The 18,281-nt window shown below is 43.1% G+C and overlaps 1 protein-coding gene across 3 annotated transcripts; it reads left to right on the top strand.

Moving 5' to 3' along the window:
- The first annotated feature begins 2,086 nt into the window (after window positions 1-2,086).
- On the top strand, window positions 2,087-17,826 carry elavl3 (ELAV like neuron-specific RNA binding protein 3). Of its 3 annotated transcripts, none has more exons than XM_062450205.1 (8): window positions 2,087-2,514; window positions 8,727-8,943; window positions 9,051-9,154; window positions 11,315-11,468; window positions 11,654-11,882; window positions 12,015-12,068; window positions 12,461-12,499; window positions 13,295-17,826. In XM_062450205.1, the coding sequence occupies exons 1-8, from the start codon at window positions 2,506-2,508 to the stop codon at window positions 13,620-13,622; spliced, it is 1,134 nt and encodes a 377-aa protein (XP_062306189.1). In that variant the 5' UTR covers window positions 2,087-2,505; the 3' UTR covers window positions 13,623-17,826. The 3 variants fall into 3 exon arrangements, with proteins under 3 accessions (XP_062306189.1, XP_062306179.1, XP_062306199.1); XM_062450195.1 differs by having other exon boundaries at window positions 13,274-17,826; XM_062450215.1 differs by lacking the exons at window positions 12,015-12,068; window positions 12,461-12,499 and having other exon boundaries at window positions 13,274-17,826.
- Window positions 17,827-18,281: the final 455 nt, after the last annotated feature.

Genomic DNA, 18,281 nt, shown 5'->3' with positions numbered 1-18,281 from the left:
AACAGTGGGGGCGGGGTTAAGACCGACTGACAGTGGAGCCCCATCTCTATCCTCTTATTAACGCTTAACGAGTGCTTTCCTCATGCAATATTCATCTCCGCTAATATCATCCAAGCTTGGAGCTGAGCTGGCTACTTATGTAAGGCAATTATGTAAAATATCAGACAGGGCCCAAATTCAGAAACTGGCTGGGAGAGAGCTTCAGGACAAGGACGGAAAGGAAGAGAGGTAGACAGAAAGAGAGGGAGTAGAATGAAGAGAGAGAGAAAGGGGAGAGGCAGGCAGGGACGGAGGAATAGAGAAAAGAGCAGAAGCTACAATAAAATTATGTGAAGAATTAGCATCTATTTCAACCCAGTGGAGCAGTTAAGATCAGCCTGGAGCAGCCAGCCTTACCCTAGATTAGTTCTGTTCACCCCGTAACCGGCCTCACGTTTGACCTCCCCTAACCCAGAAGGATTTCCTCCACAAACACCTAGCCTCGCCCTGATTGGTTCTGCTCTCTCCACCTGATTCCTTGTCATGCTCCATGGATTATTTGACTATTTTCTTGTACATAAAGCAGCGACTGTATTGATTTTTTTTTTTCAATCTAGATACTGTGTGTCCTCCAAAATCTTTCAAGGAATAAATTGTTTATGTATAGTTCCCAGATTAAATAAAACATGACTGATATTTGAGCAGCTAGTGCTTAATATCAGAACTAGACCCACCCCTCCTTTTCTCTCCCTCCTCTCTCTCTCTTTCTCTCTCACTCTCTCTTCAAGGCAAACATCAGAGGAAGACTCCTCAAGGGCAGCTGGGGAGATACAGAGGCAGACCCCACCATTGTTGTATCACACCAACCCCCCACACGCAAACACATGCTCAATGCAAAAATACAAACACACATTAACGCACTTCCTCTTTGCGTAAAATAGCAACCACCCTACAAATTGGACAAACAAACAAACAGACAAACAAACACACACACTCCCCTTACTCGAACACAGACGCACTCGCACGCACACACCCTCAGGTCAAGGCCCTATGGGGGTCTGTGCTGAAATAGGTCATTTGTCACACATGATGTCCCGGGGCATGGGATGCATTATAGATGAGACCAAACAGCCTGTCTCAGCGAGCACTCACCACAGTGCTGGGGAGGAGGGAGGGAGCAGTATAGGAGGCGTTGAGACAGAGATGACAGCTACTCACTGCGAGGATGCTTTAGCAACATGACCGACTGTAGTTTACAATCACTGCAGAGGTGCTCCTATTGACATAACAGTGTGTGCCAACAGACAGTTACACAAACATTTCAGATTCACCATGTACTCTAAGAACAATCGGGGTTGTCTTCAATGAACCCTACATTAAATATTCACGCCCAAAAAATCAATTTAGTTTCGTCTAATTCCATATTCTCATGCTTGCACCTGACCCACTATTATGCCATCTGCACCACACAAATCAGTACAGAGGCACAACAAGCTAATAGGACTTGGTGAGTGAATTAGATGTTTATTCAGCTTGTTAGTTTGCTCTGCTGATTTCATGCTTTGTTACATCTTTCTGTCATTTTTGCTTGTTTGTCATGGGATGGACTACCTAAGTTGTGCACGCAACATTTTCCTATACACACCATTTTCCTTCACAAACACAAAGGGAAGACTCTGATAATGTGCAGTACAGCCTCCAAACAGGAAAGGACACATTAGAGAAATGGAGAAAGGCTATAGAGAGGGAGAGAGCAGGATGTGTGTGAGAGAGAGAAGGCTACTGTCTTGTGCTGCACCCATCTGTTCTGATAGTGCAGGTGGAGCCCTATTCACTAGCTCTGCATGTGTGTGTGTGAGGGGTGTGCTGGAAGAAAGGAAGGGCAGAGAGAAGGAGGGAGTGAAGAGATGGAGGGAGGGAGGCAGAGATGGAGTAGGGAAGGGGGAGGAGAGAAGAGGGAGAGGGGGGGGGCTCTCGGTGATCTCTCCTGAAGGGGATAATGGGAGAGCAGCGCATTGCAATGGCTGCCATGTAGTACCCTCCCTGCACAATTAGCCAATCAGCAGCGCGCTCTGCCAGCCAGAAGGACGCATAAAAGAAGAACATTGCAGCAGAGGCACAGAAGGAGACTGCGAGAGGAGCTGGGAATTACACACAAACACAGCCGAATCCGAACACCCTCCCCTGGACACACCCTGCTGGGGATCACTGCTTCTTCTCTTTTTTTCTGATCCATCGCCCACGCCACTCTGAGAGAAAGCTCTCCCTCATCATCATCCTGAAGAAAACCCCTTTCTCCTCATTTTCATCCTACAGAGGACACCTACAATCTCAAAGGGCTGAGATTCCCTGGTGAAGATAGTCTTTTTTCCTTTTTTCTTTTTTTTCTTTTAATTTGGACACAGCCACTCTATACAGAACAGAAAGGCCATATACTATAGGGGCCAAACAATACTTACAAACTCAACCTACGGCTTCAAGACCTCTGAAACGAAGGACCTAGACCTCTTTCATTGTACGTCAAGAATGGTTACTGTACGTATGAATCTTTATCTCTTCTATTTGTTAGGGCGATATTCTAGCGGCAGGCTATACATGTTCGATGACCAAAAGCTCAATTCTTTGTTTTCAATTTGATTTATGATTTTTGCGACTATTGTCACACGCATGTACATGGGGTTTAAATATCATCACATATCTTTGTTGCATCTCAATGTACTCCCAACATAAACACATGTATTGGGATTCACTGGACTATACTAACAAGGATTAGTGGCCTATAGATTAAAATATTCTCTGTTCAACGTAATCCTGTATCATTTTGACAAGATTAACGATCGATCGTGGCAATTAGTAATGTCGATGCGCCAAAACTGCGCTACCACCATCTCCTATCCTCGACGATGCACAATGCACTATTCTCCCATTTTAAATAGCATTTATGTTTAGTATCTTCCATGCGTATGAATGTAGCCGTTTTAACGTAACATTTACCTCATCACGGTAATAGAGCAGAAAGGAAGGTTACCGAATTCCGAAGGAAACAAGGGTGGCAGTAAAAAGGCAGAAGGGCGTAGGGACAGGGTGCTGAGGCCCCATGCTGTTGAGCCAGGATGGGACTGCTTTTCTCTGCCTTGCGCAGCAGAAGGATGCTCGAGACAAATTTCTGAGACAAAACATGATGCCTCGGAGGCTGAGGGCCCGTCGAGAGCAAGGAAAAGAAAAAGGGTCGAGTCACTCAGGGAGGGGGAGGGGATGAGAGAGATTACGCATCCATTGGTTTGGATTGAATCAGGCAAGTCAAAATTCCTAAGGGTTCGCGTTGCGATGCAACCGAGTAAATGGGCTGGACATTTTAGAGTCCGAGAGAATAGGGATGGCGAGAAGCATCTCTCCATTTGCAAACACATTTTTACCCATCCATCATAACACATCTATGTAAGAGCTGCCTCCGTCCGAATCACGCCTGTTGGATAAAAAGGAGTGGAGCGCAAATAAATTAGCTTTGTTCAATGCCGAGGGCCGAATTGGGCGTGTCTGCTGGACTCGAGCAGATAATGATGGCACGCGCCAGCGTTTGGTCTTTCATGCTCACGTTCTCCTCTTGACTTAATGACGAGACAAGGTATCTGTCCTCTAATTATGCCTATCAGCAGGTGGAAAACGGTGGCATTTGTATATTTAATTGCTTAGGACAACGTTCAATAGTAAACCAAAACTGCATTGCCAAATGTAAGGCCTAAAACCAATCTTTTAGGCCGAGACTACATATGAAGGCTTAATGTATGCTACATCATCTAGCAGAATATATTTAGGCTTGTAGGCGTAAACTATTTCAGGTAAAGCGTATTGCATATAGACATTGTTTCGTTGTGATGAATTCCTCTGTCAAATATGTCTCTGTAGGCTCTGTGACAACACAACATCCACTTTTGGCTATGGGCCTACATTCGTAGTTTATGGCTTCACTAGCATGTCTCAAATTGTTGCACGTTCTAATACAATAGTAACATGGAACTGACACAAGAAAATGCTACAGTTATTTTACCGAAGCATTCTGTGTGCCTAGTGTCATTGGGCCTTAATCACGATTGGGAATAAATAAAGGTTTATGTTCATATTTCATATATTGCATTACCTATTTAATTTAAGCTTACCGCGGCTTTTGTGTTTTCAGAGTAGCTATACAACGTGTTCTTGTATTTTGTGCCTATAAAGCGACAGGCAAGCAGGCCCAGGCAGCGTCACGTACGTGTCGCTCTCCTCCACATGGTCCGCAGTCCTCCGTGAGCACGCCTGTACCGCAGTGCAAAGCAAATAAATGCGTTGAGTCAGTTAACCTTCCCGAGGCGCTTACACAATTCAAGGGCAAGGACAGTAGAAGCCACCGAGTGAAAACGAACCTAAACGTATGTGATGATACAGTATGGTACAAATACACTTCCAAGTGATCTAGCAAGCTTTCCTGAAAATTCCACGTTCATATTCAATATTTAGATAATATCAGATTAATTTTCCTTTTGGTATTCTGGATTGCCAGGATGGGCAATGCACGAAAGTCATACAATTTCTTAATTGTCTGGTAGTTATGTAAGTCTTAGTAGTAAGAGCCTACTATTGCCTACTCGTGGATTGTGGTAATTGTATGCAACCATGTGGAAATTGGCCGAATATCAGTATTGCCCTTTAAGGCATAAAAACGAGAAGACATGTTATTATCATGATCATTATTATTATTACTATGATTTTTTATTATTATTCTTATCATCTTTGTTAACATCTAGTATGACAAATTGTAGTATTATTTTGTATTTTATTTATTATGTAGAGGCTTCTCATCGTTATTAAATACTTGTGACTTTCCAACGGGAAATAGTGCTGGCAAGTGTAACGTTCATTGTTCCCGGAGCGTCCTGCAGCCCCTGGCCAGGACACAAAGCGCTACTGTTTACATTAATATTCATAGTGCTGCCATAGTCTCTGCGCGCGAGAAGAGGAACGGGTGGCTCTTTTGTTTGGTTGTTTCAATACGTTTATTCAGCGAAAAGGCGTTCGGGTCTATGAATGCCTACAGAGCGCACATGTCTTGTTTTCACAGAGGGTGAATAACTCGAAATAAATAAAAGAAACGAGGAGTATCAAACAAAAGATTTCCCATAAATTATAAAAGACGAACATTGTTATTTTCATGTCAAGAAAGCAAATATCTACATGCAATAGTAAAGTTTCCTTCTTTATTCTTTTTTATTTTATTAAGAAAGACCTGTCTGGACCTGCCTCAAATCAAATCGCCCGAAAGCCACTCCCTTCTTCAGCACTCTGGATAGCGCCCTTGGTCTCAGCGTAGGCTAGGCTTGCAGATAGATTATTTATCCCTCCACTAAAACGTTGACAGTAATGATTTTGTTTGCGATTGTAAGGCTGAACTTCATGAAACATACGCAAAAGAATTACGTCTATAAAAACAAACGGCCTTATTTCAGTGGTACGTTTTATTATTTTAGTGTTTGTATGTTTGTGTTGAGCTGTGATTCCTGTTGTCCTGTTGTTTTACAGCTGCCACCATGATCCCCTAAGCTGCAGCGAGAGTGAGACTAATGCCTTTTGTTTAGGATAATCCTGTAATCTGTGATATTTAGAAGGCCTATTTACACTCCAACCTAACAATCAGATTGGATTCAGACCTTCCAAAAGATGAATTAATGTATTTTAGACGAGATGCATGGGGAAATACTAGTGACGAGAAATCTTAAATTCAAATTTTGACCTTTTACTGTTTAGTGATATATATTGTATGTGACCTCGGAAATTGTGCGAGTTGCTGTAATATGAATTAAGCAGCCTTCTCCAATGTGATTTTCCATGACAATCAGTCCAGTGACATTACGATTCCTGGGAATTCTGTTACCAGTGACTTCTCTTTACCAGGAAGTGTTTGTAGCAGTCATGATTTTGAGCCTCTAGCTCTCTGATAGAGACAAACGAACCTCTAACAACCTCGAACAAATTTGGTTCAGATTTGGTATGGTGCTAATATAGATACCAGTGCTATTTATTGTATTTTTACCAAGACATTTAAAATGTACAGACACAATTAAGATTGATATCCCAATTCACTTTTATACCACTTGCTTAGGTTAGCCTGGGATTTCACAAAGGATATTGTTTTCCACAATTGCATTTGGTCATGTAATGTTTCTCTGTTTTGTAGTTGACAGTGTACAGTGTAGGTGGTCTGTGTACTTGGCAGAGGAGGCAGGGTTCTTGTTTGCGTGCAAGTCTGAGTCCATGTGTAGGCGATGCTGATGCAGTGCATTAAATATTGAGGGAGGTCTCTCAGGTCCCAGAAATAGAAAAAGCACAGGCTGGGACAGGCTAGGTTGGTCCACCAGCGGAAATCTGATGACAGTTTTGAGTATTTGCGTGGTTCATTTTAGTCACATTAAATCTGTCCTGCGATGTTTACTGTAAGATCCTTTTAATTAACTTGTTTCTTCAAAGTGGAATTCTTCCACCTTTTTTTTCATGCATCTCTTGCCAGTTGGGTTACCTCCAGAATGGTTACAGTACCATACAGCCTGCTTGGATATTGTCATCATTTGCGGGTGCTTGTGATGTGGTCTGTCTTTCTGTAGAGATATCCATGCTTACATCAGAAGTTCCGAGTTATTTTATTTATAGCATACAGCCTAAAAGCTTTTTTTCTCCTGTCATTTTCCTCTTTCTATTACATGAGAATCTTAGGGCAGTTTTAGATGCTGCTTGTGTCAGCCAGTCTCTGTGGCCACCCAGTGCTTCCTGAGCTTGTGGATTATATAACCATAACTTTTGCACTTGTCACTATGGATGTGTGCCCTGCCATGCTTAACTTCAGTTGGCAAATCAGATTTGCCTATGTTCTGTATCTTTGTCCAAAGAGCAGTCATTTTTGTCAGTTGGAAAAACACATTTTGAGTGTAAGTGATACATTACATTTACATTTAGTCATTTAGCAGACACTCTTATCCAGAGCGACTTACAGTAAGTACAGGGACATTCCCCCAAGGCAAGTAGGGTGAAGTGCCTTGCCCAAGGACACAACGTCATTTGGCACAGCCGGGAATCGAACTGGCAACCTTCTGATTACTAACCCGCTTCCCTAACCGCTCAGCCACCTGACTCACCTGATGATATCTATATTTATTTGTACAAATGCAGTGACTAGATTCAGTGTTTGACATTTATATATTCTCTCCACTGTCCACAGAAAAAAAGGAATGATAGCTACTTACTAAAGGACCCATAATATTTATATGATGGATGGCTTGTGCACTTTGCTGCAGCTCTCATGTGCCGAGATATGAGATTTATTTTTAGGCTGTCATAATTCACAGCCTGTCTCACTTCCACTTCTCCTCTTATGTTCTCCCCTTCCGTCAATGTGAATTTTACTTAAACATATTCTTTGTTTCTGCAAACCCTTAAAATATTAACGCTAGGGAAAAAAAAACGATGTCTGCCCGGCAGAGATGTTTTTTAAAATCTTTTTATGTCAGTCTCTCTCGCTCATTTTAAACGTCTCTGCGTCATACACAAACACGTGCACACACACACACACACCTCAAAGTCAGCAAGTCAATGTGCAATTAGCAACTGTCTTTCAGCTGCGGTTACCTGGGCAACCTGGGTTTGAAGCAAGGTTCAGAGGAAGAAAACAGGTTGCACAGAAGAGAAGGGAAATGCTTGATAGAAGCTGTTTGTGATGGCGTAGGAAATATACGGGATGGAACTACATTTGCTATTGGTGAACAGTATCAAAATATCATCGCACAGACACAACAACAAACGTACAGTCATTGACGATTCCAGGCTAGTAGGTTTACAGGGTAGTTCTGTCTAGCCCTCAGAGCGACCCCTCAGACTGATTGTATCTCCCACTAGGTTTTTAGCCTGAATAACAGCCTTTTCGGACGCTGCGAGCAGCCAATTAGCCCAGTGATGTTGGGACAAATGAAGTCTGCAGTTTGTTTATATTTCTAGGATGTAAGATGTATTGTACAAAAATGGAGGAAGGGAGGAAAGACACAGCAGGGAGTTTCAGTGCTGACCTGCACACATCTGTTCCATCAGTATCCCCCTGTGGGTCAAACTAAGCAACATGGTTTACTCAAAAGCAACACAGAGGTGTGTGTACACTCTCGCTCTTCACACGCAATAAAAATGGTGCGGTCCGAGCACTGAGAAAGTTAGGGTACCCAGATAAACACCAATTCTCCCGTTCTGAGAACACCCATTCTCCATTTTGTTCTGTTTAAAACCCCTGCTCCCTTTACATGACACCCTTCAGTGATGTGAAGACCGAACATTGGACGATGTCCCATTCTCTTTTGTCTGTCATCTCACTCCCACCCCCCACACCACCTCTATCATCACTTAAGAGCCTGTGTCATGATGTAATGGTGTTTGACCCAGGATGGAAGAGGGGGAGGGGAGGGAAAGGGAAAAAGGACTGTGACATCTGCAGGGCCAGAGGGAAGGAGGGAGGGAGGGAAGGAGGGAGGGAAGGGGAGAGTGGGGGTAAGAGGGAGGGGTCAAGGGTTTGGATGTATAGCAAACCACCCCTCTTACCCCACTACCTGCTAGCTAGATGATTTGTGACCTGTCCCCTGACAAGGACAAGAGAGATAGCATGTGTGTGTGTGTGTTTGTGGTCTTTCTGTTCTCATTGTGTGTCACTTCAAGTCTAAATCCATCATTTTCATCAGCAGATAATCAGCACCATGGAAACTCAGGTGTCCAATGGTCCAAGTGGAACCAGCCTGCCAAACGGCCCAGTCATCAGCACCAATGGTGCTACAGACGACAGCAAGACTAACTTGATCGTCAACTACCTGCCGCAGAACATGACCCAAGAGGAGTTCAAAAGTCTGTTCGGTAGCATCGGAGAGATTGAGTCCTGCAAGCTAGTCAGAGACAAGATAACAGGTATCTTGCTGTTGAACACCCAACTAGGTCTATCAAGATCACACACACTATATGCAGCATCACTAGAGGTGTGAAGCATCTGTGCTAAGATTTATATTCATCTACAGGTCAGAGTTTGGGCTATGGCTTTGTAAACTACGTAGACCCCAATGATGCAGACAAGGCCATCAACACACTCAATGGGCTCAAACTTCAGACCAAAACAATCAAGGTAAGAGTACTTCTGGCTCCATCTCTTGAGCCCACTCCACAGTCCATCCTCAGGTTCAATACAGCCCAGGGGATGTGAAGAACAGTAGTGGGAAATGAAAAGAGGGCTAGAGAGACGCAGAAACAGACGTGACAGAGGGAGGGGAGGAAAGCAGGGAGAGGGAGACTGAAAGGAGAGGATGCCAGAACAAAGGTAGCGAGAAGAAAAGAAAGAGAGAGAGGGAGAGAGAGTGGAGGTCAGAAAGCAAGGGTCTGGCAGCATGCAGAGGTGATTGTGATGGAAATGTAATTAGGGAAGGCTCACTTTGGGCCAGGGGGTCAGTCCAGGCTACCCCATCTGCCTCCAATCTGGGCTAATTAGGGGGCTTCTTTGTCCCAATGTTGGATGGGGGGGGTCAGATTAAACACTACTCCTCCCTTCTTCCCCTTCCCCCACCCGATCAAAGTAGATCAAAGATTGGGACAAAGTGCAGGCTTACCAAAAATCAAATCTCTGAAAGACCAGGCCTAGAGAGCCAGCTTCAGCTGTCCTGGGGAGACCAAGTTATTGACACATGACTTACCATATTGCTTATCATCCGTATAGTGCTGCAGACTTTCCTTTCATTGGTGAACATATACCACTATATATATATACATACTTTTATACAGGCACTATTCCATGTTATTCTCATATTTGATATTTGATATTCTGTATTATTATAAATTGCACAAACACTTACCGTACGTTCAAAAAATAATTTAGTTTATTGATATTGTCTTTGCTTACCATGAATCGATGAATAAAGTTTTATTTGGAAAACAACTAGACTTGAAACGCCCCAGCGCTATGACAAAGCAAATACATATTCCGTGAAAGCGTTGTGAAAGAGCCCTGTGTGGTGGAGGGAGAGGGGGTGGTGCAGGAGGGAGGGAGGGGGCAGGGATGATGGGTAGGGGGTAGCTTGGGGAACAGAATGCCAATGACAGGATTAGAGGCCATATGGGCTACAGGCACCATCTGTACGGTGGGAGAGACAGGGAGAGGGTTAATTATAGGGCAGCCTCTGCTCCCCGAATGCAGCAACTCCTCCCAACCCCCTACCAAACAGAACCCCCAATCACTGCACCACACGGTGCAGTCCCTTTCACACAATGTCTGTGTACACACACGTATACACACACACATATACACACACTCACACACACTAACACTCACACACACAAGCACAAAGAACATGATCAAAATGTCCATTCTGTATCTTGTTTAAATAGTCAACATCTCTTTTAATATGCCTGCATCCTTGGTTGAATTATTGTATCCATGTATTTAAAAAATATATGATTTCAAATTGAATTCTATGAGTAGTTTTTGTTTGTCAGGATAGTGAGTGTAACATCCGAGTTCTCAGGGATGCTGCAAGTCTTCTGTTCTGTTGACATTATAAGCTGGTTGCCAGTGGAGCTCTCTCCCCCCCCCACCCCCCCAAAGGACAGAAACAAAGGAAGGAGCTAGAAGAGGGAGGGGAGATCAGCCTATCTCTGACAACACTCGCTCTCTCTCTCTCCATCACTCACAAACACACCACTCACCACAATGCACTGATTTGCACTATCTATCATACACACTCACTTGCTCGCTCTCTCTGCACATGATTGTACTTACACATTTCCTTATCAACTAAGTCACACGGTACCACGGAACGCTCCCAGAATACTGATGTAGCAATGGGCTCGAGGGTAGACAATAACAATCAATCACCGAGCAAGCGGACACGCCATGGAATCAAGTGCTGCAATGGATTGATTGTGGAAGTACTGCAGTGCAATTAAAAGGAGGAATATCTGCCCAGACCCATCTCTGTGGATCTGCCCATTTCAGCCATGGAAGTAGATTAGGCATCAGCAGTGCAGGCGACAGTGTGTCTGGGACATGAGTCGATGGATGAGAGTGGGTGTCCTCTCAGACAGAGAAAAACTGCTGTAGTTTGAGATGACACCCCTGTGTGAAGATACAGGAGGGGTCAGAGGAAGCGTATGGGAGATCAGATGTGGGGAAAGAGAACTGATAGAACTGATGAGAAACATGGGAATAGAGTGTATGTGAAGACTTTGGGAAAGATCTGGGATGGTCAACTCAGTTGAATCGATCCCATTTCTTACGTGTGCCTCTGTACTGTAGGTGTCCTACGCCCGGCCTAGCTCAGCCTCCATCCGGGATGCCAACCTGTATGTGAGTGGCCTCCCCAAAACCATGAGTCAAAAAGATATGGAACAGCTGTTCTCTCAGTACGGCCGCATCATCACCTCGCGCATCCTGGTGGATCAAGTCACAGGTACAGCCTTAACTCACTCCCACACCAGCCTCACATTCACCCTCCCATACCCGACATCCAGCCAAAGCGAACTTACCCACGTCACTGGACTGTGGTGTGACTGGCAGAGTGTTGGCAGCCTGCGTGTGATTCACCCCACAACCTCCCCCCCAGGTGCTAACATTGGCCTGTTTTCTGATCCGGAGCAGGCATATCGCGAGGAGTGGGTTTCATCCGGTTTGACAAGCGAAACGAGGCAGAGGAGGCCATCAAGGGGCTGAACGGCCAGAAGCCCCTGGGCGCCTCAGAGCCCATCACCGTCAAATTCGCCAACAACCCCAGCCAGAAGACAGGCCAGGCTCTCTTGACCCAGCTGTACCAGACAGCTGCTCGCCGCTACACTGGACCCCTGCACCACCAGACCCAACGCTTCAGGTACTGACCCCCAACATTACTCACCCCACACCACCTAAACCTCAACCCCTCCAGACCACCTGGACAGAGCACTACGGCGCTCATCCTCTTTTCCTCTCTCCCCTTTCTCTCTGACTTTCTTTTAAACTGCAGCATCATCCCTCCATTTGGAAAGGGACCTGATCCAAATAACAGCACAAAACCAATGTAAGAGACCCCAGTTTACAAAGCACAATAAAAGCAAATAGCTCCTCGCAGATTTCTAGATCCAAGAGATTTCCTCCTCCCCTCACAAACAAAAGAATCCAACCGAAATCACACACTCGCAGACACAAGCCCACACACATGACAAATGCATACACATGCGTACCCACACACTTCCAGTATGTGCACACATCCCACTTGTCTAGTGGAGTGTTGTGGTTGGCTAGGCTATGGCTCTCTGGTTGGTTCTTTGGGGACTTTAGACTCACTGGCAGTGCAGGGCGCCCTCTGGAGGCCAGCTGGTGAAGGAGCTGCATGATCAATGAAAGCCCTTCCTCCTCTCGGATATCGCAACTAACTTCTCCACCCCCTTCATTCTCCCTCTTGCGTTGCAGACTCGACAATTTACTAAACGCCAGCTACGGAGTCAAGAGGTAAATGCCAAAGGTGTACGTTCAAAAAGCATCCATGCCTCAAAAATATACCTCAAACAAAGTGACCGGAATACCAACTGCTGATTTGACCTTAAAATTAGAGATCATTTTCTCGTTTCCTATTCACAGTCCAATCCACTGTTACGTAAGCATCCAGGACAATTAAATACTCTCTGCACACACTTCAAGCAGTGATAAGACTCCTAACAGCAGGGTATTCTGGCATGGCTTTGTTGAACCTTTTCGTTCTTTTGTTTTGATGAATGGAATCAATTTGTATGTATTTATTTCTGAACTAACATTATCAGTTTCGGTTGCTTTAATGTCCCTTTTTTTTCCACCAGCATGGACATACCAGATTCCGTTTGCGTCTCCTCTGTTTGCTCCAGTTTTCCTATGATTTGATTCTGATTTGCTTTCATCCCTCTCTATAGGTTTCTGTGTTTTGTTCAATATTGTGATTTCTGTTGAACATTGTGATTTATGTGTCTAATTTTTGCAGAGGCTTTGGTCAACAGAGAATATGACTAAAATATGCAGAGAGTGTGGGAGTTTGTGTGTCATAGCCCACAGGGTTGTTTCGTGTGATAGCAGGTAGTTTGGAACCACTGTTGTGCCCACACATGCATTTATCTACTTACGGCAATGGGGATGGAGATGGGGGTCCAGACACTCCATGCCTGGCTACACAGTTATAACGGTGGCAGTACATGCCTGTATGAGACAGTAGAGTGCTGGTTGCTGTGTGGAACTTCAGAATGACACCCATGGTAGTTCTCCCTCTCTCCTTCCCAGGTTCTCACCCATTACCATCGACAGCATGACCAGCCTGGCAGGGGTCAACCTCACTGGACCCACCGGAGCCGGCTGGTGCATCTTTGTCTACAACCTGTCCCCCGAAGCTGATGAAAGCGTCCTGTGGCAGCTGTTCGGGCCGTTCGGCGCCGTTACAAACGTCAAGGTCATCCGTGACTTCACCACCAACAAATGTAAGGGCTTCGGCTTTGTCACCATGACCAACTACGACGAGGCAGCCATGGCCATCGCCAGCCTCAATGGCTACCGCCTCGGCGATCGTGTTCTGCAAGTCTCCTTCAAGACGAGCAAGCAGCACAAGGCCTGAGAGAGGTGCAGCCTGTACCTGCTTCTTCAGCCTGCAGGGAGAGTACCTGAGCTCCCTGTACGATCACTCTACATGGGCCTGGACTGAGTCTCTCTCTGACACACACACATACGCACACACAAACAAACACACGCTCTCTCTCTCTCACACACACACACACACACACAGACACACACACACAAGCACACATACAATACCAAAACATATCCACACATCCAAACACACACACAATGATAGTCAGTAGTCAGAGTTTCAAACAAATACACAAGTAGAGTTTTTTCTTTTCTCTTATACACAACATGCTAGTCCTTCCCTACGTTTGCCTGGATTGAATTAGTAGGGGTGCATAGTTGTTCTGTGGGGGTGGGTTTGAGAGGTGTCTATGAGGGAGACAGTCTAACGAATGTGACAGAGAATGTGTGCTGAGTGCTTTGATTGAATTCAGGCAAATAATGACCACTACTGAACAAAATGATCAAAAATCGAAATGAGCAAATATGTGCAATTTACCCAAACTCTTACCCAACAAACTCTCCCAGTATCTTGCTGGAGAAGATGTAGTCACTTTTTTTACACTTGGGCATTTTGAATCAGTGATTTTTTTTAAGATCAAAGGAAAATAATTAAAAACAGTGTTCTCTTATATACGTATATTAAAAATATAACTATATATTCAATATTTAAGGTGGTTAAATAGCCGAGTATGTAAGCATTTTCTAGAAACGTTGACTACTGTTCCCTAGCTCTGCATTCAGTGGTACCTAGTTTTTAGGGCCGTTTCTCTATTTGAGCTGAGACCCAATATGATTTAGGTGAAGTAATGGATACTGGTCACAGAGACAAGCAGCTAGATGGGCCTTACAATCACACTATTCCCTCACAACACACGAATCTCACACGAGAAAACCACTGCTGAAAAAAACAGCACGCACATTTACCACAGGAAGACACATTCACATATCCACCTTCCCATAGGGATAGGTAACACAATAATTTCGGTCACTGAAGCTGAAGAATCTCCTTGAACTTTCACACCATGTTTTGTATTCATGAGAATGGATTCCACAACAAGCAGCTGTCCCAGATTTATTTTGTTCCTATGGTGCCAGTGTTCCTGAGTGAATCTCTTGAGGCTGGGGGATGAGTTTAGAGAGAAATTATTTCACCAAATCACAGAGCCACTTTACCCTAAAACCCAACCTGAAACAGGGCTCCACAAAACAGCATGCCTAAGGCAGATTGAGAGGACTGTCTTATAGTTCCATCTCTTCCTTCAGCTTTGCCAGGCGCTCCTCAATGTCTTTTAAATCCCTTACAAGAAGCTTATCATCATAATTCTTCCCGTCATCGATTGGATAACAAGTCATGCCTGAAAATTCTATCCGGGGCATGTATATCATATATACAAATCATATAAACAAACAAGACAGTAGTTATTCTATTTCTTCATTTCATATCTGATCGGCACTACCACCAAAATAGCGTTTCCCAAAATATTCCATTTGCATGAAAATGATTTAAGGCATCCTTGATGAAATGTTGTGGCAAAAATCAGCTGTTTTGGTGACTGGCGGTTGGACTCCAGCATCTTGACCTTATACAGTATGTTCCATGGGGAGAGCTATTGGCTTACAATATCAAGACATCTGCACATAGTAGATTAAATAAGGTCAAATGTAATCAAGACATTTTGCTTTTTTTTTTATAACGCTGCGTTAGCCAAAGAGGAAGACGATCTCTTTGAAAGGATTACATTAGATAAATCTATTTTTATACATACAAAAGAACAAGACCTTGTGCTGAATTTTTACAGATTCTTAAGCTTGGCAAAATTGGGACTCCACATGTCTTTATTTTAAGCCCTCTGATCTCCTCTGAGAGAGGAGGAAGGAGCATGTGGTGTACGGATGGGCATTTAGGGGAGGGGGAGGAGAGAAGTTTTATCTCAGACAAACTTAACTGTTTAAATGTATGAAATGAGAGAAAAACAATTTAAATTGAAACAAATCAACAAAACAAAGACATGGATAAAACACAACGCAATTCAACAATTAGCAAATAATATAGAAACATGTCAGCATCTGTAATATGTGAGTGTAGATGAACACATCCAGTATATGTTGTTCTCAGATTGTATACAATGTTGTTTCAATCATGAGCAGTGAAGTGCAGTGCTGTGGTACTAAGCACTAAGCTGCATTAAGACAGGCCCTGTTACTGTTGGTACATGTTTGGCTGCTTGGGACAGTCACAGAGAGGTTTAAAGCAATTCTTAATAACACCAATCTTGACTGTAACGATCTGACATAATATTTAGCCAAAGAATTTGATTGAATTTCATCATCAGTACAGTTTGATTCAGTCTAACTATATCAGTCCCAACATTTATTTATTGCATGAGGATACCTTTTGAGTTTTGTGCCGTCATTAAGTTTTATTATCACAGTTGTTCATATCAGTTTGTACTTGCCAAATGCAAAGCACCAAACGTAATACAGCATATCACACTTTCTGTGTTGAATGAATATCACTTAGCCAAAATGCTTGAATTTGTAACATGGAAACAGTTTATTTCCCCGCAAAAAAATTACATCCGATGTACACCATATTCCAATAACATTACACATAAAATAGTCTGTACACTGGATCTCCAACCTTGATGCCTGATTACAATATCTTTGTAAGACAGCAGAGATTGAATTGAACCCAATGCTCTTCACATTGCACCACTTCTACTTTGCCTTTGGCTTTTATCATCTTAAAACCATTTCATCTCCTGTTTTGCCCAGATTAATATCATTGGTGGTGTGCCAAGTGCCGACCAAAAACAAATAAACAGCAACATCCAATCACAAACAAGCCTTTTTCACTTCTGCTCTGGAGAAGGTGGCAAGTAAAGCTTACCCAGCAGCACTTGGGAGAGTCCAACGGTGAACCTTGGGAACAAAACAGAGCTGTCTGGCCACATCCAGACTAGCATAGTTAGCTAACCCCCCCCCCCAGACCAACAGCCCAAATGGTCCCTCCATATACAGTTAATACAGAGACCCATCTCCCTCCCACCTGCAGTAGAGAGACAGTGAAAATGGCAGGAGGCCACCGTACTGCACCGCTTGAACAACAATAATAATCATTTAAAAAGACAAAAAAACTTTCCTATGGAACAGTAAGTGCAATGTGCTTTGTTTTTATATTGACTGAGAACAAAAGATATATATATTTTTAAAAAAAGAAATTAAACGTCACACTGAAATGGTTTGCGGAATAGAGAAAGGATCAAATGTAAAGAAAAAAGTGTTAATGAACAGATTAATTGACAGAGAATCAAAAAAGCACCAAGAGCTCTGATCTCTAAATGTCCATAATCCCTTCCAGTCCCCAATTACTGCTCTAACCATGCAAGCTAAAACTAAACTGAATTAAAGAGCAATTTCAAAAGACCTTGAAAGGAATACTGTCTAATATATCATCAGTTTTAGCCCATGTCAATTTCAGAATATCATTTTCTTGTAATTTATTGATTTATTTTACATATCAAGTTTCACTTGTTAACTTAGCGTATTTGTGTTGTTGATGTTACCATAGAGGACACACATGGGTCAAAGTTTTTATTTGGTTGCTTTGATTGGGTACAATTTGTTATGATTTTTATTCCATTATTTAATTAGTTGCAGTTCTTACAGTGTATGCCGATTTTAGACTTAGTTAGAATTTTATTTCAATCAAACTGTGTTCAATTGTGTTTGTAAAAGTCTGTGGTAGCTTTTGTTGCAACATAAATAATTTAAACTGAAAAAATTCAAGATAGCGCCAACAAACTTGTATTATTTGGCGACTTTAAGCTTGTAGTTTTAACTTATTGTTAACTTAAAAACTATTTATTATTATTATGATTATTATTATTGCCTCGTATAAAGTATGTTTTGTGTATATTTATGGTTTATTTCATTATATTTGCAAGTTTAAATTTTTTTAAGTTTGCCAAAATTGTGGTTACACCATTTCTTTCTTAAAAAGGGAACAAATAGATTAAAAACAGCTTTAGAAGTACGATTTGGAAAAGTTCTCCATAGTCAAAGAATGCACTGCTATATTTAACTAATTGAAGTGTATAAACATACATGCTGTGTGCTAGATGTTATGCCTTTACTGCCTGTGTTCTGTTTGTCTTGTTAAATGAAAATCTTTTGATTATTTAATCTAATCACAGTCTTGTTTTTCCGGCCACTCTGAGAACCCGAGCTTGTGAGGATGTGAGGAGGTGCCTGGGGCCAGGCTGTGAGGGTCTAGGCAGAAGCCTTAGGCTCCACGTGCTCCAAACATGCTTTCTTCCTACTGCTGGAGAGGTTAATGACTGAATATAACATGAGAGGTATCTCAATAGTCTGTGGAGGCTTCCTATCCTTGTTCCCTCTGCTCTGACCTTGTTGAGTTAGACCACCTGATTCGACACCTCCATCTTGTTACTAGTTCCAGTGTAGGTAATTGAGGGGGGACAACAGAAGGAAGCCACGTGAGCTTATTGAGATGCAGTCCTGAGCTTGTTAGCAGTAACAGCTGCAGGAGGAAAGGAAGGTTGGGGATCATGTGGGATGAAAAGGGGTCAGTGGTTCTTCTGTTTCTCAACCAACTGTATTTTGTGTCTATTTATTTAGAAGA

This window comes from Osmerus eperlanus, chromosome 2, assembly GCF_963692335.1.
Source record: "Osmerus eperlanus chromosome 2, fOsmEpe2.1, whole genome shotgun sequence".
Lineage (NCBI taxonomy): Eukaryota > Metazoa > Chordata > Actinopteri > Osmeriformes > Osmeridae > Osmerus > Osmerus eperlanus.
The sequence above is the reverse complement of the archived record's forward strand: the minus strand, read 5'-3'. Positions and strand labels throughout refer to the sequence as shown.